At 38.7% G+C, this 22,883-nt stretch overlaps 1 protein-coding gene across 11 annotated transcripts in view; it reads left to right on the forward strand.

Annotated features, from left to right (window-relative positions):
• Positions 1–20,804, forward strand: part of LOC127439954 (AP-1 complex subunit beta-1-like) — a 39,310-nt gene extending 18,506 nt beyond the window's left edge. For 7 of the 11 annotated variants that reach the window (XM_051696264.1, XM_051696263.1, XM_051696265.1 and 4 more), the window contains 9 exons: positions 154–219; positions 690–716; positions 970–1,113; positions 2,428–2,573; positions 3,641–3,770; positions 7,311–7,395; positions 7,686–7,772; positions 11,129–11,283; positions 19,590–20,804. In XM_051696264.1, the coding sequence (XP_051552224.1) occupies positions 154–219; positions 690–716; positions 970–1,113; positions 2,428–2,573; positions 3,641–3,770; positions 7,311–7,395; positions 7,686–7,772; positions 11,129–11,283; positions 19,590–19,664 (915 nt within the window). In that variant the 3' untranslated portion in view covers positions 19,665–20,804. Of the gene's footprint in view, positions 1–153; positions 220–665; positions 717–969; positions 1,114–2,427; positions 2,574–3,640; positions 3,771–7,310; positions 7,396–7,685; positions 7,773–11,128; positions 11,284–19,589 lie in introns of all 11 variants that reach the window. The other 4 variants (XM_051696268.1, XM_051696260.1, XM_051696262.1 and 1 more) reach the window with 2 other exon arrangements.
• The last annotated feature ends 2,079 nt before the right edge of the window (positions 20,805–22,883 follow it).

Here is a 22,883-nt window from a genome sequence, read left to right on the forward strand (position 1 = left end):
CCTATGAAAAGTCTTAGACTTAAGTTTTAGAAATATTGGTCAGCATTCGTTTCTGGGCACACTAATCAACAATTCATCCCCAACATAATTTCCCTCATTTCTTATTTTTTCATCTATTTGAAACATTTGATCCATTTCTCTTTCCTCTATCAGCCGAGTGTATCCCACAGGACAGAAGTACAGTCTCCTCAGCCATCTTCTGATTATAGTGAGAGAGAGGTCTGTGTGGGTGTTCTCACCTTTGGGTTCATCCTTGAGTTATTACCTTCTACTAATCTTTGACCAGATCCCGTAAAGCCTTATATAATCCATCATGAGAAACCAAGAGAAACTGGTCTCACATAAGTGTGAAGTGGCTCTAAGAGCAGCTTGCCAAGTTTGTGTTGTTTTGATAAATTTGTAGTGGTAGATGTAGTTACACACACGTAGGCATGCCTCATAAAATGTTTTGTATATTGAAAACAGTTGTTTAAGCAGTCATTAGAATGTAGAGAGAGTAAAACACTGAGATGTTGCCCTCTGGATTTTCTGAGGTTTCCATAATTGTTCACAGCTTCCTTAGCAGCTTACCCACTGTTTCCTGTCTTCCACTTCCCACTGTGCTAGTTGCCCCCTCGTCACCCTCTTCATAATAAACCCGAATAGCAGCATCTTTCCTGACTCAGTTTTTGTCCTCTTTCTTTCCCCAGCTGGGAGACATTGGTGGAAGTCCTTCGGTAAGTTCGAGAAAGATGGTGAAGCAAAGTTCACCCAGACTTTGATTAATGTGGCTCATTCACTTGGAACAGAAGATTAGCATCAACAAAGGGGTTTGCCTTCACTAATCATGGAGGTTCTTGAAGGGCTGTTGTTTTTCTGTGTAAATGTCTTTTATCTGTAGTTAATTTCTCTGCATGCCTCTTCCCTGATAGGCTCGTAACAGTCTAGAAGGGTTGTAATAGCTTGTAATACTCCTCTCCCTCTGCTCAGATGGGTCCCGGTCTGGGGGCAGCCACAGCAGCCATGCCTACTGCTCTCGGCGGCGCTCCTGCTGTCGGAGGTGGATTGGGAGACCTCTTTGACCTTGGTGGGGGTGTTGGCATGCCAACAGGATCCTACGTTGCTCCTAAAATTGTAAGGCTTGAATCGATCAATAATCTCAATCAATAGCTCTGCTTATGACCTTAGCAGTCTTTTATAAGCAGTTTGCCTTATCTTTAAGTCAATTTGTAATGCGACAGTGTTTTCTTGATTCTTTGGATGTGTTTACACAGGACGTGCTCTTGTATTGAAAAAGAGCAACAGAATGAAACAAAATGCAGAGCGCAGGAGTCTCGAGACGTTTTTATTTTCTACAGAAAACACTTTATGGGATGTTTTGAGATTCTTGCCCTCCCCCCAGCATCTTCTGATTGACCCATAATTTTTAAACTCAAAGACCACGTTTACATGCACTTAAGAAAACGGTTTATTCCAGGATTTTGGCTGAAAACGGCATTCTGAAACGTCGTGTAAACAAGAACAGTATTTTACTTATGCCGCTTAAGGAATTAATAAAGCGGGTTAACACATCTGGGTTTTATCCTGAAAAACGCGGCTTATGTGGCCATTAGCAGCGTTCTTACAGGTTTTTGAAGAGTGCGCATGTGCTTGGAACAGACTAACCAACTAACTAATGTCATAGGAAGGAGCCCATAAACATGTCAACACAGCGGAAAGAATAAAAAATATCTGGGAGTACAGTGGGAAAAGGGAAAAGCACATACACTGTAAACTAGACCCATTTATACACCAATTTAAAATATCGACTGCTGTCTCTCACATCCGACTATATGCACTCAAGCACATTGGGAATCCCGGAGTTTGACGTAAGAGGGAAACCCCACTGTTGCAGCGGAATTCCGCTGAAGGTGGCGGTGGAAAATTCAACTCTGGAATTTCAGGAAATAAAGCAGAGCAATAGAGAATAAAATAGCTAAATCTTCCTTGAATCCCATATTTGTTATTTTCACAAGCGTCTCGAGGAAATTACGTTGCTGTGGAGAAAACTGCTTAATGACTGAGCGCATGTATACGGGAGTAAAAAGAAAGCCGCAAACTCAGTGCATGTAAACGGGAATGCCGCTTTCCAGTCTTAAGCAACTTTCTCCCAATAAACTGCTTTCTGGTGTCCATGTATACAAGCTCACTGATGTGCTGCATAATAAAAGTTGAACTAGTTTTATCTTAAAACACCATCATAAAAATGCAGTGATCATGGTGTGTGAGATGCTAAAATTGCCAAAAATTGCTGTTTTCACATATGTGCATATACATGTACCAGCAGTTTTACAGACCAATACAATAATGAGACCGACAAAAACAATGCAAATGAACATGTCCTGTGTGTGTGTGTAAGACCTCTTACTCTCTTTCGGTCCCAAACACACTCAACTTGTTTATATTCAGATGTTGTTACCAGCCATGAAGGCTAAAGGGCTGGAGATTTCTGGAACGTTTGCCCGACGCAGTGGGGTTATTCAGATGGATCTGTCTCTCACCAACAAAGCCATGAGCGTTATGACTGACTTTGCCATTCAGTTCAACAGAAACAGGTGGGATGAAGATTGTTTGCTCCTCTCTCTAAAGTAGATTCTCTGTGACAAATCTGTTTGGAGGCCAGAAAGCTGAGGCTGCAGTAGGCCTACAATCTGTGTACCTCAGCAGAAATCGAGATTCATTAGACCAGGCTGTTTTTCACTGCAGCCTCAGCTTTCTGTTCTTGGCTGACAGAAGTGGAACCTGATGTGGTCTTCTGTTGTTGTAGCCCATCCACCTCAAGGTTTGACATGTTGTGCATTCTGAGATGCTATTCTACTCACCACAATTGTACAAAGTGGTTATCTGAGTTACCGTAGCCTTTCTGTCAGCTCGAACCAGTCTGGCCATTCTCCAAACCTGCCCGTCTGGCACCAAAAATCATGCCATGGTCGAAATCACTGAGATCACATTTTTCCCCATTCTGATGGTTGATGTGAACATTAACTAAAGCTCCTGACCCGTATCTGCATGTTTTTTTACATATCACTGCTGCCACACAATTGGCTGATTAGATAATCGCATTAATAAGTAGGTGTACAGGTGTATCTAATGAAGTGGTCACTGAGTGTATAATTAGATTTTTACATTTTCTGAAAAATGTAAATGAGCGGTACGTTGCTATGCAGTTGCTGAGGTGTACTGGGTGGTTGCCCAATCATTTTGACTGGCCCAAATCAAATCCCAAGTCTCTATGATATTCTGATCCCTAGAAATGACTCCGGTCCCTCCTTCAGTGTAAGTCTGTGGGAATATTTATATTAAGTTTTAACGCTTGGGAAAGTAAAAATCCTCTGCTTCTTGACAAGCCGCACAATTTGAATTATTAATGTCTGTAGCACAAATAGTGCAGAATGATTTCGTATGTGTGTACTGAAGTTTAATATGAAGGGTTAGAGATTTGTTGAAATCGCTAATCCTAAGTATGAGCAATAATAATTATGATGCTTGCCTTAGCAAGCACCACTAATTAAAGGATCTAGGCTATTTACTGTATTTAAAGCATAATACTGTAATGTGAAACATCTCCTACGTGAAATATTGAGCCAACGTTTTTTTTTTTTTTTTTTTTGACTTACTGTAGTTTTGGTCTAGCCCCTGCTGGCCCTCTGCAGGTTCTCACTCCTCTGAGCCCCAATCAGACCATTGACATCAGCCTGCCTCTCAGCACAAGTGGTCCAGTCATGAAAATGGAACCTCTCAACAATCTGCAGGTAACAATCTTACTTCATTTCTGTAGCATCATACTGTACGCACAATATAAATACTGGATAAGTGGTGTGCTTGTATACATACACCAACACATGAAGCAACAAAGCAAGCTCCCAGTTAACTTTGGCAGAGGCTGCAGCCAAAAACAGTCACTCCAGCGACAGTAAGAGCACTAGGTGTAGGTGGCTATGGGGGATGCAGCTGCTCAGAAGAGTTAGTGGTTCCCCCATGGAATTTTTTTCCATTGCTTCCTTCCTTGCTTCATCCCTCCTTGCTTCCTTCTATCGATCAGGCTTGTAAGTCTGCAGCTGTATAGCAGTGGGGGCTTGCAGTCTGAATTAGCTGTGCCTGATTGTCTCTCACAGTGGAATCATTCAGTGTTCTCCGGTGAACGCACTGGGGAATAGACCACAGAGACTGCGAGAGGAAGGCAGAGGATGAGGATGCTGATTGAAATGGTCTCTTTGTGGACCAGAGTAATCACTGATTGGTAGTAATAAACAGAGGGAGGAGATTGTGTGAAGCTTGTAACATTAACTGCAGGATGAAGCATGTGCACAACATAGAAAGGAGTGTTCTATTTTTCAAAATACATTGTTGGCCACAGGATTCTCATATTGCAAACCTGGAAATATCAGGGAATTTGAAAATGGTTATTTTTCAAGTCTGGAAAATCTGGACAAGTCATGGAAATTTCTATTGTGGATATACATTTTTCTCATTATACTGAAGTGGAAAATATTTAATCAGAGATGAAAGGTGCAATGTCTCTCTCTCTCTCTCTCTCTCTCTCTCTCTCTCTCTCTCTCTCTCTCCTCCAGTTTTAAAGGGTTTTAAAAGTAGATACTGTTTTAATCTTAAGACTTTATAGAGTCCCAGGGTACAGTTTGTACTATTTTCAGATTGTATACGTGCATTAAGCTTTCTTGAAGAGAGATCAGTGAATGTCATGTTCAGAAGAGTGCAGATGTAAGATTGGCATTTAATAGTTAATCAAAAATCTACGTATTTCACTTTCTGCTTAGTCTTTATCACTGAAGTCATCAACAGGGATTTAGTGACTGTGAGAGCTGTATGATAATGATTATGGGATTGTCACTGTGAGTCGCAGAAGGCAACATGTATTTTATATCTTTACATTTTTGCTGATCTGATGTAACACATGTAATTGATTCCACATCACCTTTACAAGGCCAATAATAGAAGCATCTGCCCAAGAGGGCAACAGATCTACTGTAAATGATATTATTTAGCTCAGATATCACCAAATTAAACATGATGAAATTTAAATTTTGATAGATGTCTGTGTTGCTGGAAAAAACATAGCAAAAATGATCTGTTATTATTTGAGATTCTAATTAGCACATTGTCTGTCTTCATACTCTTTTACATTGTAAGTAATATTTCTAACTAGTTACAGTGCAGTAGATAAGTGAGAGAAAATATGCTTCAAAACAATGAAGGTGGTGTGTGCAGCTCTCAGTGCACTTTGGCTGGATAAATTATTCAGTAGAGTTTTACAGGATTGGATGTCTATGTGGAAATGCCTGTCCCTCTCTGGTACTGTGTAGTCCGTGTTCTGATAGATGCTGTGCACCTGCTTTCAGCTTTTACAAAGCTCCTCTGGGTTCTCTCAATGCCCTCAAAAGATTTACAGATATAATCAATTGAAAAATGGGAAAGGTGTTTTGCAAATGAGACTTCCTAATATATTCACCTGGAAGATATAGCGAAGGTGAACATTTGGTTTTATTTCATCATTTTTTTTTTTTTTAAACTGTAAAATTAAGTATACAGTACATCCAGACCATTTGTGATATCAGAGCCATGAGCACATTTAACATATTTACCACCCACATTTACATCTCAATTAGAGGTTGGCCAATATATCGTTTTTACCAATTTATCAGTGCCTATAGTTGCTTTTTGGAACTATCAGTTATCGGCAAAAATCGACACTGATAGTTGCAGATAGTTTTTTATAATTATTATTATTATTTAGTTCCTCTGTGTTCCAATGTGGCCAAAACACTTAATCTATATAGCCTATAGGCCTCAAAAAATGTATTTTGGTGAATATTTACATATAGAGCATTGTAACGGAGCCAAGACTGTCACATCACTGTTTATGGGCTAATTCACGATTATTAATGCAAAATGTTATTTAAAAAAAAAAAAAAAAAGACACATGACACATGGCAATTGACAAGCAGTCACTGATGATCTACTATTGAAGAATTTTGATTAATTACTGCTCATACAGTATTTATTAGCCCATATGACAATGTTTACTTTTGACATTCTATTGTAATACATTGTAGATGATTATAAGAGTGAATGTTTTGTTTCCCTTGTGTGTTTGTGTGAGCTAGAAGCACTGACTTTTCAAAATAAGAATCCCCGAAATAAGATTTTTTTTTTTCTGGTTATTATTGGAATTTTGGTTGCACAACAAACACTCATCTGAGGTTTTACAAATTTTGGACACTTGCAGCATTTATATCTGTGCCCCTCACAGTAAGGAAAGACTAAGAATTGTTTTAAAAATTCAATAAATTAATTTAAAAACTATCAGTCAATTAATCGGTTATCAGTCTTTTCCACCACCCTAGTTATTGGTATTGGCAAAATCCACTATTGGTCAAAAGCAGATTTGTTTACTTTATATATACAGTATATATCACTAACTGTCTATCACTAATCATAACAAAGGTCATTTACTTGTAGAAGTCTATTGATGATGAAATGACAAAAATGCCTGTGTAATTTTATGGGTCAAAGAAAGGGTGGAAAATGATTATGAAATATTAATTTATGGCTATTTTTGGTGCAAGAAACCTTTTATTAACATTACAAGTGGACTTCAGAGAAAAAAATACAATGCTAAAAAAAGTATAGAGCATTGCTGCTTTGATGGATCTGAGTTTGGCTGGAACATATAAAATACCAACTGAATATTCACTGGCACAGGTGCTTTTTATTCTGATTACCCAAGACAGACACACTTGCTTTGTTTTTCTCAAACTGTCAGTGGGCGTCTTGCATCCTTTTAGTGAGGCACTGCCTCAAAGGCATTTGTGCATGTTTGAAGTTAACATATTGGCAGACAGACACGTGTACACACACACAGGGCCTGAACCCAGCCTTTGGAAACCCACAGAGGGACCTAAACAAAAGAATAGAGAGAAAAGCAAAATGTCAAAAAAGGTGATGATCAAAGGACCAGCATTCCCAAATATTTAGAGGTGTGTGTATGTGTGTGTCTGTCTGTCTGTGTGTGAAACAACATGCAGAAAATCTGCGCAGACTGTGCTGATGACAAAATTTGTGTCATGCATACTGTGTGCGGAGCAATCAGCAATGCAGGCAACCAAAGTATCCTCTGGCCTTATGTCTGGTGGAAGTTCCAGAATGGCAAATGGCTTACAGCATTTTTAATGTGGTTTGAGTGCTTTTCCACATCCACAGTGTGTCTCCAATCACAGTAGTAATGTGATGTTTCTCTCTCTCTCTCTCTCTCTCTCTATTTGTCGGTTTTGCAGGTAGCTGTCAAGAATAACATTGACGTGTTCTACTTCAGTTGCCAGTATCCCCTCAGTCTGCTCTTTGTAGAGGACGGAAAGATGGGTGAGTGTGTGTGTTTGTGTGTGCGCACCCTTAATCGGTGCCTGCATCCTCTCAGACATAAGCAGGAGTGCTTCAGATGATTGTGGCGTCAATGCTTCAATGAATTTAAGTGTTTTATTTTGTCGCGAGCACATGTGCTGGACCTCAGAGTATAGATCTGTGTCCAAATAAGTGTTTAAGATTGGGTGTTTGTGTGTCCATATAAAGAAGTTTGTGTCTGTGTGTGTGAGCGAGAGTGCTTATTTAATTTCCTTCTCACAAGAATTACATTTTGTCTTTCGGATCTTCAGACCGTCAGGTGTTCCTGGCTACGTGGAAGGACATTCCAAACGAGAATGAGACACAGTTCCAAATCAGAGACATCCACCTCAACTCAGGTAATAGGGATAAATAAGTGCAATGCATGGGTGGTGAATTTGGAAACAAATGAGGGGAGAGAACATAAGATAGAGAAGGAAATTAAAACAAATAAGCAAAGATTGGGTTGAGGGCAGAGCTCTACAGTTATCTGTAAATGTTTTTTTATATGTCATCCACACTGTTTTAATATCTCACCATCTAAGAATCACAAAAACACCCTTTCCCATCTGTGTCTGTCTCTAAAATGCAGTGAGGATCTGTTGGCATGCATGTGTGTAATTAACTTTAGGCAGGTTTTTGGGGAATGATCCTCTTTCGCATAGGTGTTTGCATAAAATAATTGTGAAGCATACAGGCATGAACATTAATTTACTAATGAATGCACAGTGGGTGGCTATCTCTTTTTCTTTTTAAGTCTCTTTTTCTCTCTTAGTATTTAATATATACTGGTATACCAGTGTTTCTTGCAATGCGATTCAGCAGCTGTTGCTGAATCTACAGCCCCATGGCAAAATAATTTAATATGTTAGCTGAGATTTTGAGCTTATGGTCTGAATTGAATGTGACAAGAGAGAAAGATTGGGTGCTGTGCAACAATATATACAGTGCATCCGGAACGTATTCACAGCGCTTTACTTTTTCCACATTTTGTTATGTTACAGCCTTATTCCAAAATGGATTAAATTCATTATTTTCCTCAAAATTCTACAAACAATACCCCATAATGACAACGTGAAAGAAGTTTGTTTGAAATCTTTGCAAATTTATTAAAAATAAATAACAAAAACAAATCACATGTACATAAGTATTCACAGCCTTTGCACAATACTTTGTTGAAGCACCTTTGGCACCAATTACAGCCTCAAGTCTTTTTGTGTATGATGCTACAAGCTTGGCACACCTATTTTTGGGCAGTTTCTCCCATTCTTCTTTGCAGGACCTCTCAAGCTCCATCAGGTTGGATGGGGAGTGTCGGTGCACAGCCATTTTCAGATCTCTCCAGAGATGTTCAATCGGGTTCAAGTCTGGGCTCTGGCTGGGCCACTCAAGGACATTCACAGAGTTGTCCCGGAGCCACTCCTTTGTTATCTTGGCTGTGTGCTTAGGGTTGTTGTCCTGTTGGAAGATGAACCTTCGCCCCAGTCTGAGGTCCAGAGCGCTCTGGAGCAGGTTTTCATCAAGGATGTCTCTGTACATTGCTGCATTCATCTTTCCATCGATCCTGACTAGTCTCCCAGTTCCTGCCTCTGAAAAACATCCCCACAGCATGATGCTGCCACCACCATGCTTCACTGTAGGGATGGTATTGGCCAGGTGATGAGCAGTGCCTGGTTTCCTCCAGGCATGACGCTTGCCATTCAGGCCAAAGAGTTCAATCTTTGTTTCTCATGGTCTGAGAGTCCTTCAGGTGCCTTTTGGCAAACTCCAGGCGGGTCATGTGCCTTTTACTGAGGAGTGGCTTCCGTCTGGCCACTCTACCATACAGGCCTGATTGGTGGAGTGCTGCAGAGATGGTTGTTCTCCTGGAAGTTTCTCCTCTCTCCACAGAAAAATGCTGGAGCTCTGTCAGAGTGACCATCGGGTTCTTGGTCACCTCCCTGACTAAGGCCCTTCTCCCCCGATCGCTCAGTTTGGCCGGGCGGCCAGCTCTAGGAAGAGTCCTGGTGGTTCCAAACTTCTTCCATTTACGGATGATGGAGGCCACTGTGCTCATTGGGACTTTCAATGCTGCAGAAATTTTTCTGTACCCTTCCCCAGATCTGTGCCTTGATACAATCCTGTCTCTGGGGTCTACAGACAATTCCTTGGACTTCATGGCTTGGTTTGTGCTCTGACATGCACTGTTAACTGTGGGACGTTATATAGACAGGTGTGTGCCTTTCCAAATCATGTCCAATCAACTGAATTTACCACAGGTGGACTCCAATCAAGTTGTAGAAACATCTCAAGGATGATCAGTGGAAACAGGATGCACCTGAGCTCAATTTTGAGTGTCATGGTAAAGGCTGTGAATACTTATGTACATGTGATTTTTTTTTTTTCGATTTTTTTTTCGTTTTTTATTTGTAATAAATTTGCAAAGATTTCAAACAAACTTCTTGTTCATGTTGACATTATGGGGTATTGTTTGTAGAATTTTGAGGAAAATAATGAATTTAATCCATTTTGGAATAAGGCTGTAACATAACAAAATGTGGAAAAAGTGAAGCGCTGTGAATACTTTACGGATGCACTGTATAATATAAATAGACCACACTACTTTTCAATGTCCTTGTTGGTTGCTTGCAAGAACGAATGTACATTACAGTGTTGTTGTTAGGCAACTAGTCATATCCGATATGCAAATGAATTGAGCCGGTTCTTTTTGATGAATCTGTCAAACCGATTCGTAAATCATTCTGAATCAAACTGGTTTGGATCTTTCAGAGTGGTTGGCTGAGAACCGTTACTGTTTTATTTGTACTTTTTGAAAGCGATGTGTTAATGCAAAAAAAATAAAAATAAAATTCTCCCCTTTTCTCCCCAATTTGGAATGCCCAATTCCCAATGTGCTCTAAGTTCTCATTGTGGCGTAGTGACCTGTCTCTGCGTCTGAGACTGTCAATCTGTGCATCTTATCACATGGCTTGTTGAGCACATTACCGCGGAGACGTAGCGCGTGGAGGCCCACGCTATTCTCCATGGCATCCACTCACAACTCACCACGTGCCCCATTGAGAGCGAGAACCACATTATGGTGACAACGAGGAGGTTACCCCATGTGACTACCCTCTCTAGCAACTGGGCCAATTTGGTTGCTTAGGAGACCTGACCTGGCTGGAGTCACTCAGCACACCCTTGATTCGAACTTGCGACTCCAGAGGTGGTAGTCAGTGTCTTTACTCGCTGAGTGACCCAGGTTTAAGGTTGGTGAGACTTGGGGGGGCCTGGGTAGCTCAGCGAGTATTGACGCTGACTACCACCCCTGGAGTTGCAAGTTTGAATCCAGGGCGTGCTGAGTGACTCCAGCCAAGAAGCCACGTGATAAGATGCGCAGATTGACAGTCTCAGACGCGGAGGCAACTGAGATTTGTCCTCCGCCACCCGAATTGAGGCGAGTCACTACACCACCACGAGGACTTAGAGTGCATTGGGAATTGGGCATTCCAAATTGGGGATTAAAGGGGAGATTAAAAAAAAAAGGTTGGTGAGACTTAAATCAGTGTCATTAGTGACTGGTTGTTCGCATGACAACATCTATGTATGTATAGATACTCATTCGCAAAGGAGTTGCCATAGAGACTCACTCAGGTCAATACATCTTCTAAAAAGCCCATGATGTTTTAGTGTGTGTTTTATTAATGAGTATAATATCTCTTTTGTATCCTCACAGACGTGGCAAGCAACAAGCTGCAGGGCAGTAATATATTCACCATTGCCAAGAGAACAGTGGATGGACAGGACATGCTGTACCAGTCTGTCAAACTCACCAACGGCATATGGGTGCTGGCTGAAATGTGTGTGCAGACCGGCAACCCCAATTACACGGTAAGTGGAAATAGAGAGTGAGATGGAGGATGTTGTAGTGGCTTTTAAAAGGATTTGAAGAGACTACCAAAGTACCACTCAAACACACACACACACACAAAGATCAATATAGATTGGAGGAAGTGCTGGAAGAGACAGCGGTGGCTACCTGTGCGATCCATGTGTTTCACAGATGGACACCCCTGTTACTTCCTCCTAAGTCATGATGAAGAAACATGCAGGAAGAAGCTCTGTGTGTTTGTGTGCATGAAAGGGAGAGATGGTCAGAGAGGAAATCTTCTCAGCGTCAGAACAGCCATGGAATGCCCACAGTCAATTCCTAGGCCATCTGATTCATACACAAAAATTGCAAACCTTGGCTGGAATTGTCAGTATCTGATTGGCTGGCTTTATGAAATTTTAAGGAGTGAGTGCACACGGGTTGTTCTTATTGGTTGTTTTTTTTATGAGGCTGTCAGGAAACTAAGTCTTTACAAAGTACCAGGGTTGATACAATGACTGATTTTAAGTATGAATTTTTGCTTTTTTTTGTTCCATGCCAGCCTATTATTGAATTATAAACTATTTTGGATAACCCCGGACTTAAATGGTACTTATACAAAATGAGCTATGATCACTTTACATGTTGCTTAGACAGTCCCTTCCTGGCAAAGTAGGTGATTCTTGGCCAGAATAAGCTGCAATGACAATCAGACTTAATGCCACAAGTCTAAAGTCTGGTGAGCTTTTGGCCATTATGATGCCCAACAATGCTGTGAAATGTAGGCAGCTCACTACCAAGTCAATTATTTTGGTCAGAGAGAGAATTTTAGAAATCCTAGGTGGATGAAGATAAAGAAAGAAGATTGTGAGGAAAAGATGACAATCCTCCTATAAGTACTTTCTCTCGTCACTCAGTCCCTCATCCCTTTGGTTTGTCATCATTCTGCCCAATCCAGAGCCTACAATCTCTCTCATTTCCTTGACGTATTCCACATGAATCATGTTTTGGGCACAATTGTAGGAAACCAATTCATGTCTCAGATCTCAAGTGTACCTAGAGTTGTGTACGCCAGCACGCTTCATTCTCAGTAGCAGACTTTTTATGCTCCTGAGTCCTTGGAGGAAGAGATTACATTTTTTTATACGTGTACTTGTTTTTCCTCTGAATCGACATATCTAGCTGTTTCCATCATGACAGGCATAGGACTTGCACATTTATTGTGTCATTTGACCATTATGTGGTACTTTCCACTATTAGTGTCCCATTGCTTTTTTTAAGAAATAAAGACACATCTCGTTCTTTGGAGTGAGAACTATATTACGTAAACTGTTGCGTAACGCAGGGATTTGAAATTATTTTGATGCCAGGAACCCCCAAATATGAGGATCACCTTGAGAGGGGCTCCCTTCCAAAAATATAAATGCAGGTATATGTTTTTATGTATAATAATCCATTTCAAATGTGTGAGAAACATTTTAAGCGTCACTAAGCACTTAATTAGGAACACCTGTACACCTACATGTTCATGCGATTTGTCTAAACAGCCATTCGTGTGGCAGCAGTGCAGTGCATAAAATCATGCAGATACGGGTTTGGACCTTCTGTTAATGTTGACATCATCCATCAGAATGGGGAAAAAAATTTGATCTCAGCTATTTCAACCATGGCATGATTTTTGGTGCCAGATGGACTGGTTTGAGTATTTCTGTAACTGCTGATCTCCTGGGATTTTCACACACAACAGTCTCCAGAGTTTTCTCAGAATGGTGCCAAAAACAAAAAAAAATCCAGTGAGCAGCAGTTCTGTGGACAAAAACGTCTTGTTGATGAGAGAGGTCAACGGAAAATGGCTGGACTGGTTCGAGCTGACAGAAAGGCTTAGGTAACTCGGATAACCCCTTTGTACAATTGTAGTGAGCAGAAAAGCATCTCAGAATGCACAACATGTCGAACCTTGAGGCGGATGGGCTACAACAGCAGAAGACCATGTTGGGCTTTTTATTAGGACAATAGTGTAAATAAAGTGGTGTGTGTGTCTGTGCGTGTGTGTGTGTATATACAGGTGCATCTCAATAAATTAGAATGTTGTGGAAAAGTTCATTTATTTCAGTAATTCAACTCAAATTGTGAAACTCGTGTATTAAATAAATTCAATGCACACAGACTGAAGTAGTTTAAGTCTTTGGTTCTTTTAATTGTGATGATTTTGGCTCACATTTAACAAAAACCCACCAATTCACTATCTCAAAAAATTAGAATATGGTGACATGCCAATCAGCTAATCAACTCAAAACACCTGCAAAGGTTTCCTGAGCCTTCAAAATGGTCTCTCAGTTTGGTTCACTAGGCTACACAATCATGGGGAAGACTGCTGATCTGACAGTTGTCCAGAAGACAATAATTGACACCCTTCACAAGGAGGGTAAGCCACAAACATTCATTGCCAAAGAAGCTGGCTGTTCACAGAGTGCTGTATCCAAGCATGTTAACAGAAAGTTGAGTGGAAGGAAAAAGTGTGGAAGAAAAAGATGCACAACCAACCGAGAGAACCGCAGCCTTATGAGGATTGTCAAGCAAAATCGATTCAAGAATTTGGGTGAACTTCACAAGGAATGGACTGAGGCTGGGGTCAAGGCATCAAGAGCCACCACACACAGACATGTCAAGGAATTTGGCTACAGTTGTCGTATTCCTCTTGTTAAGCCACTCCTGAACCACAGACAACATCAGAGGCGTCTTACCTGGGCTAAGGAGAAGAAGAACTGGACTGTTGCCCAGTGGTCCAAAGTCCTCTTTTCAGATGAGAGCAAGTTTTGTATTTCATTTGGAAACCAAGGTCCTAGAGTATGGAGGAAGGGTGGAGAAGCTCATAGCCCAAGTTGCTTGAAGTCCAGTGTTAAGTTTCCACAGTCTGTGATGATTTGGGGTGCAATGTCATCTGCTGGTGTTGGTCCATTGTGTTTTTTGAAAACCAAAGTCACTGCACCTGTTTACCAAGAAATGTTGGAGCACTTCATGCTTCCTTCTGCTGACCAGCTTTTTAAAGATGCTGATTTCATTTTCCAGCAGGATTTGGCACCTGCCCACACTGCCAAAAGCACCAAAAGTTGGTTAAATGACCATGGTGTTGGTGTGCTTGACTGGCCAGCAAACTCACCAGACCTGGTATTGTCAAGAGGAAAATGAGAAACAAGAGACTAAAAAATGCAGATGAGCTGAAGGCCACTGTCAAAGAAACCTGGGCTTCCATACCACCTTGGCAGTGCCACAAACTGATCACCTCCATGCCACGCCAAATTGAGGCAGTATTTAAAGCAAAAGGAGCCCCTATCATGTATTGAGTACATATACAGTAAATGAACATACTTTCCAGAAGGCCAACAATTCACTAAAAATGTTTTTTTTTATTGGTCTTATGATGTATTCTAATTTTTTGAGATAGTGAATTGGTGGGTTTTTGTTAAATGTGAGCCAAAATCATCACAATTAAAAGAACCAAAGACTTAAACTACTTCAGTCTATGTGCATTGAATTTATTTAATAAACGATTTTCACAATTTGAGTTGAATTACTGAAATAAATGAACTTTTCCACGACATTCTAATTTATTGAGATGCACCTGTATATATATATATATATATATATATATATATATATATATATATATATATATATATATATATATATATATAAAAATTATTATTATTTATATATATATATATATATATATATATATATATATATATATATATATATATAAAAACAAAATTATTATTTTTTTTATTTATTTATTTATTTATTTTTGTCGTACTAAAAAAGAAATTAAAATATTATCTGGAAAAAAATTACTTTGTATTGAGTTAATAGCGTATCTTTTTCTATCTACTATAAAATTAATGCTGCATGTATAAACCTGAAAAAATATTTTTGATCCCAAATATATTTTTGTATCTTGGAGAATACAACATTTATGAGGCTTGGGAGAGGAGCAATGAGTTAGGTCACAGTTTTGTGAAAAATATTGATAACCCTCTTTGCAAATACATGTGTCTTTAAAAAAAACTGTGGCATAATATATATATATATATATATATATATATATATATATATATATATATATATATATATATATATATATAGATAGATATATAGATGATAGATAGATAGATAGATAGATATTCTTTTTCATACAATTCTATATATATATATATATATATATATATATATATATATATGTATATATATAATTTTTGTTAATTTTTATTTATTTTATATTTTATTTTTTTTAATTAGAGGAAGCAGCTGACCTCAAGGAAAATGTTCCTTTGTTTTTAATGCTATTTTCATGATTTACACAAGCTTTCATGCCTTTTGTACCTTATTCTTGGAAAGTGCCATTTATCTACCTTTGTTGTTTTTTGTGTTAGAATATGTGGATGTAGGTTGTTTGCCTGTATAATTAAGTGAAGTATTTTCTGTGCTTTATTCTCCTTGATGACATCACAATGCAGGAAATGAAGGTTGGAATTTTTTCCCAGAATCTTAAACTCAACAAACTAAATGTCTTTTATATTTTAAACAATTACAATTCTTTGATTTCTAATTCTTGTTTTTAATTACTTATTAATATACAATAATAAGGTCCACTGACACAAAGCAGCATGCCTGTAATAGTGAGGTATATTATTGTGAATATCAAACTTACATGGCTGTGTATAAGAGCAACTGTTTTGGACGACCAAGCAAACAACAATATGAGAAATTGTGTAGAAGATTTTTTTAAGTAAGACCTTTTTCAGCCCTTTCGTCATAATAGAAAAGCATGGAATTATAGGGGTACACAGAGATTGTGGCAGCTGAAATGTGTAAAAGATTTAATTCCAGAAATAATCAAATTGAAATGGCCTTCTTCAAAGGAGTTGCTCTTTAACATTAACCTGTCATTTCATGGCATGTGCCTTTAATGCCATAGCACATGAAGACTCACTCCACTACACGCACACACCTGCATGGGTCTAATAGTCTTCCATCTCTCTCCACACATGCTTACATTAACAACCACTTTAAGAGACAGAATGGCTTCTCACAGCTCAGACACACTGAAATGTCTATGAATCTTGGTTATTTTGTGCCTATTTGTAGTTGTAGCACATAAACAATATTTGTCAGTAAGAGTGAAAAAACATGGTGATATGTGTTGTTTTTTCCAAGTAGCTAGTAATGGTCCCTTTAGAAATGAAGCTCTACAATTTAATACTAGTCATTGTCCCTATGGCAACCAGGTGTCCAATGACATGGGCTGGTTCCCCCTCTCTATGCTGATGGCAGGGATCTGTTGAAGCATTCCTCCACAGCCCTCTGTGAAGCTCCCCACTGCTTCTACTCTTTCCTTCATCCCACCATGTTATCTTTTTTCATTTCCACTTTGATTACATTCTTCCCCAACATTGCAACCCGCTGATACTTCTCTCCAAGTTTCAGAGTCACACCATCCACTCTTTCTTCATTCTGTGCTTCATGCCAACCTCCCACCAGTTCTGTATCTCTCTTCCCCTATCTCTTTCTCTCTTCTTCTCTTTAGGCAAATTATAGAACAATGCAACTGTTAATAAAGAAACGCCTCCGCATGCAAGAAGCATTCTGCATTGAGCCAAGACAAAATCCGCCAAATGTGACGGAACTGATAGTTTGAGCAGTAAAGGCAAGAATTTGATTGAAAATGACTGCCCACTTATTCTTAGATATTTTCTACATATTCATTCAGCTACTGTATCAGTTTGGATGAATTGTACTGATGAGGTGTTGAAAGAATCTTTAATGAGCACTCTAGTCGACACCATGTCCTAACAGGCATGATGTGATAAAGTGCCAAGCAAAGAATCTGTATCCTAGTTGGCTATAAGATCTGACATGAATGACAAATAAATATTGTTGAAATGAAGCACTGAATTTTCAATCATTTTGAAAAATCATTGCTTTCCATCGTCTTTCACGTCAACTCACCCCTTCCGACATCACAAGTTAGCAACTCATATAGGTATCATATAGAATCCTGATTTTCCACTTGTAAATACGAATTGGCTTGGTCATTCATGTGCTTAGAACTTGTAATAACAATAATTCCGGCTCCTATTGTAGCCCACAAAACATCTTGTGATGAGTTGCACAGCATTTTTGCTTTTAGTGTGGACCATCTTTTACATAGTATGCAGGCACTGATTGATTTCTTTTTTTGACTTGTGGCATCCTCACAGAAGCAAAGACCCTGTGAAAAGCTGCAGGGTGATCTCATAGAAGCTGAGAGAACTCTGAAATTGGGAGAGAAAAATTGTGCCATTGATCTCTCCCTTCATCCTCTATCTCTCTCTTTTTCTCACTTATGATATCCTATTGCCATGAAAGGAAGAGTGTGAACCCACAGGCTCTCAGATTATTCTCCTTATGATTGGACTGTGAGAAGCCTGAACTCAAATCTGATTCACTGCTCACTTGACAAAAGAGGTAGCAGGTGTTTCGGTAGATGGAGGTCTCCACTCATGCTGGCCTCTCCAAAAACAGTTGCTCTTCTGACAGTAGTCTACATTTGTTTGTCTATTTCTGTTAGAGCAACTTCAGACCCTTGAGGGGAGGAGTTACTTTTTATTTGGCTCTCACCTGATGAGAAATGAACACAGCATGCTTATGGATTTGTTACAATTTTAAGTTAAAATTGTGGCGCTGAAAAGGAATAAGGCCAGAAACATACTCTGCGGAAGTACTGAAATACAGAGGCGAGTGCTTAGCCAAGCTATTTTGCGGTCCCATTGTAATGTGCATTCTTGTGTTCTGTGGCAAAAACAAACCTCAGTATTTAAGAGGATGATAACTCCAAATGTCTGTGTCATTATAATGGGTGTGTTGTTATTCTGGTAGCCAGCAATGAAAATGTCATCAGTTTAACTAACTTTGATCAGCAAGATTCTCTTCAAATTGTTCCGCCATGAAAGTAGTCGGCATGCCCGCTATATTACCCTTGCAGTAATGCTGAGAATGCGACGCATACTTGCATTGCATTATGAATTGTGTTCAAACAAGGGCTGTCAGTTGAATTAATCCCAATATTATCATATATCAGTGGTTGCTTAGAAAGGCCTCCAAATAAAGATTATTTCATATACTGTATAATAATTTAAATACAATATATTATAAAAATCATAACTCAAATACTTTATTGTAGAAGATGAGTAAAGCATTGATTAGAAAATACAAAAAGTAGCTTTAGAAGTTAACATATTTGTTTGATTTCCATATCATTGATCATAAGCCTATTATCTAACAACTCTCGGGAGCAATCCATTTTGCAATCCATTTTCCTCTCCGTCCGATGGATGATTTTCGAGAGTCTTACTTGGTTACGTCGAGTTTAACAGTGTTTTTTTTTTATTTTATTTTTTTTAGGCTGTTTCAAGTTAAAAGTAGTTTTAAACTTTGAAAAACATATATCGAGATCCCTGCGTTCGGTTGTGCTCCATCCAGCTGTCTTTGAACACAAGAGAGCATCATCTATGAAAAACTGTGATGCCTGCTCTCGTTGGTTTGATGAGGCACGTTACCAGTACATCCCCAAGCTGAGGGTGCATTGACTGCCCCCCGCTGACTGTGAATATGAAAATATGAAGGCAGTAATTAAAGCTTGTATTGCTCCAATGTTAAGAAATACCTTATTATGGAATTTACATTTTGCCCGGGTGCATGATAATTGTGTTTTATTTTTAACGTTATTTTTTTAATATAATCAATCATACTAAATTAACATGGTAAATCAACAGCCCTTGTTCCAACACATTTCGTTACCCAACTACATGTGAAACAAAACTTGCATAGCTAGAAGCATTTTCAATCAAGTATGATTCGAGGCCCCAGAATGAGGAAGCACTAGTGTATTCTTTGCAGACTGGAAAATAATGCCTCAAGTTCAACTTTTTTACAACATGTAATAAGACAAATATTGAAAGTGTTAGTCGTCAAGCTGAAGCTTGTTTTAGTCTTCAACACCGCAGTGTATTTGTAATTTTGTGTGAGGTTGTTCCGGGTTTAATGGGCCAGTAAATTTGATTTATAATAGTGTGTTGGCAGGGTTTTAGTGTTACTCACACTTTCTGTTGCCTCACTATAAATTTCTTTCAAACTATCCTTACATGAACTCAAATCTCCACATCTTAACAAATTTACAAACATTGATACACCGGTGACAGACCTTGACAAAGTTTTTCAGTGTTACATAAGATAATTGCAAATACATCCTTCTCTTATTTTAATGACACTTCTACATTTCTTTCCTCAGCTGTCCATAAAGTGCAGAGCTTCAGAGGTCTCGCAGTTTGTGTACCAGTGCTACGAGTTGGTGTTGAAAAACTGAAAAAAGGGGGAACAAAGAGGAGACTGCAGCCAGCTACTGGGCATTGTTTGGGTGACTGAAATGGAATGAGTGGCACCCTAAACCTGATTGGACCAGCTAGAAAGAGAACCCTTGTTGTCTTGCATTTCCCTCAGACTGCTCTCAGCATTGACTGAATCCCAAAGAATCATTCTTTATTATTTTGACCATTCCTAACACCACTCTTTATCCCTCCTGTTTCCATTCTCCTGTTATATCAAGTGTTAAAAAAACTGTCTCTCTCAGAATTTATGACATCCTCCAAAATATAAAGATATTGTCTTTATTACAAATATTTACAGGCATTGTTCTCAGCTAAATCCATTGCTTGTATGACTTGATTCCTTCACTCTGTCATGTTTACTTAAGTTTGAGTGGCTCTTGAGAGAAAACTTTCAACTCTGCTGTTTTAAATTTAGTATTCATGATCGGAGCATGGGTCGCATTGAGTTGTGTAATCACACAGTTGTGTGAGTGCTTTAAAGTTAAAATCTTGGTTTAATTATTTTCTTCCTTTTTAGTAATGACCTGCTCACCTCTATTTTTTCTCAGTAATTTGGGTCTCCATTTCTTTTAACGGAATGCTGTATTTATTCAGTCAGAAGCACTACACAGTTGCTGAGAAGCATTGATTTCTTCATGGGATGAATATCAGTCACAGATCACACTGAAAAGATGCATTTAAAGTCTGCAAAAGAACTTTACTGAACATGTTACTTCTGTTTTTCTTTGTAACAGAGGAGTGATTGAAAAGTCCATGTGATGTTTTTCTTTTAAACAATATTGGCAAGCTAATCAAGAAAGAAATCTAAGATAATCAACTTTTTTTCTGGACGAATTCTCAAATTAAATACACAATACAAACGCCAGACAAAACACTGCTGACTGATACATGTTAAATTGCTGTGCGTGTTTAAGTTTCCTAATAATGTTGATTTATTGTTTTTCTTTTAAACATAGTTTGTTCATTGACCATTTATGTGAGTGTGTATTGTATTCTGTGGATTTACTTGTAGTGATGACCACAAGGAAATGTCCAGCATAGGAGAAATCTGCTTTACTTTTTGTTGGATTCTGCCATGAATACATCATCTGATATGGAAATTAAAAAAGTATATTACCCATTTTGTTAAAGTGTGACTATTGCAGCCTGGTTCTAGTACAGTACAACAACTGATGATTACTTCAATGTTATAGCAAATGGAATGGTGCCCTATGGATCAGAGCTATTTAGAGAAGACAAGTTCCTTAAAATTGATTCTAAACAGTGTTGGGTGTAATGCATTACTAAGTAATTAATTACTGTAATTAAATTACTTTTTCATTGAAAAAGTAAAGTAAGGGATTACTTTTAATTTTTCAGTAATTTAGTTACTTCTGATGTAATTTCGTTAAATACTGTATAGACTATAGAACAATTCTATTTAAAACAATAGTGAATTTAAAATGTAAATTTAACGTCTAATGTTAAAATATATGTTTTTTAATTTAATGCTGCCCCTTTAAATTCTTTGGCCAGTTCATGAATAATATATTTTATTTTATATGATTTATTTGAAAGAATTAAAAGAACATTTACAAGTCTATCATTGTATTTTTCATCTGGTCAAGGTTGATAAGGGTTTTAGAATGTAATAAGTAATGTAATTACTTTTCAGACAGAGTAATTAGTACAGTAATCTAATTACACTGTAGATTATGTAATTAGTAGATAGTAATTAATTTTTTAGAGTAACTTACCCAACACTGTTCCTTAACACTTCTAATTTGTCACTGCTGCACCCTTGAGTAATACAATCTGACATTCCTCCAGTGGGCGTCTCTACTTTACTACTTTTTACTATGTGGTCTGTGGTGGTTGTCCTCACACTTTTTATGTTGTTTTATAAATTCATAGGCTCATAGTAAGACTCTGTAGTAGTTCATAGTAATATGATTCAAAACATTACATCACCAGAATAAAACATGCCTGCTCTTTCTCATTTACCTCCAAACAAGTGCAAAAACGAGGTATTTTATAGACTTGGTAATAGATGTGTTGTAAATATGAAATTAAAAGTTTGCTACGTTACTAAAAAGTAGCTGTATTCATACTGTATGTGCATATATAAATATATAGAGAGTGGACACACTTGATCAACTTTGCAGATTAGACACAAAGAACGTATCCCTTTTTTATTCAATGCAATATGAATTGAGTTCCAAACCAAAATATTCCTCTGTGTTGTGTTTACTACGATCATATGAAATTATGGTGTAATGTAGTCATCTTAAAAGAACTGGGGGCCTTGTGGGTAACTGACCATATAATTCACTCGAAGCGCACTGATGTGCAATCATACGCCAGTCCTGAAGCTCAATTTAAAGCTGATGGCAAGCAATTTTAGTGAGGAAGACAGGAGGCTGTGATTGTGATCTATTGCTCATACTAATGAACTCGGCCACCAGCAACTACAGTACGTGCAGCATTTAGAAGTTATAGCCTACTTCATTGATGTTAAATGGATTTTACTGTAGGGTTGTGAGCACATGCTAATATTTTAAATTATCTCCTAACAACCCTGATGGAAAAAAAAAAAAAAACAGCTAAAACCAGCCTACGCTGGTTAGCTGGTCTGAGCTATTCACACAGCATGGCCTGGCTGGTCATTTGGCTGGTTTTAGAGGAAACCAGCTAGCCTCCCAGCTGAACATCAGTTCGCCAGGCTAGGTGACCATTGTGAAAATAAATTCAGAGCTCATCGTCAGGACGAAGAGACAGGAGGACTATACATGTAAGCAGAAGAGCAGAAAGTGAAGCAAACACTCAGTGGTCTGGAATTCAGCCAGCACTCAATCCTGGTTGCACCAGCCACCTTGTACTCCCCCCACAGTGCAAGGACAATCTGGACATGACATTGGAGTTCAATGCCGTACCCAGGACTGTAGCAAGGTATTCTGGGCCCCCTGACTGTATATTGCTCTGGGCCCTTTTCCTATTAAAAAATACAGTTTAGAATTTGTTGTGGGGCCCCCCTGGAACTGTGGGCCCCTAGAATCATTTCCACCTTTCACCACACTAGCTACGGCCCTAGCCGTACCCTGTCATTTTAGAGCTGCCTTTAGCCAGAAACCATCAGGGCAAGTCTAATAAAACACGCATGAATGCGCGCGCGTGCGTCAGGCTGAAGCACATGGGTGCGCGTGGAGGAACAGCGCTCA

Source organism: Myxocyprinus asiaticus, chromosome 4, assembly GCF_019703515.2.
Source record: "Myxocyprinus asiaticus isolate MX2 ecotype Aquarium Trade chromosome 4, UBuf_Myxa_2, whole genome shotgun sequence".
Taxonomy (NCBI): Eukaryota; Metazoa; Chordata; class Actinopteri; order Cypriniformes; family Catostomidae; genus Myxocyprinus; species Myxocyprinus asiaticus.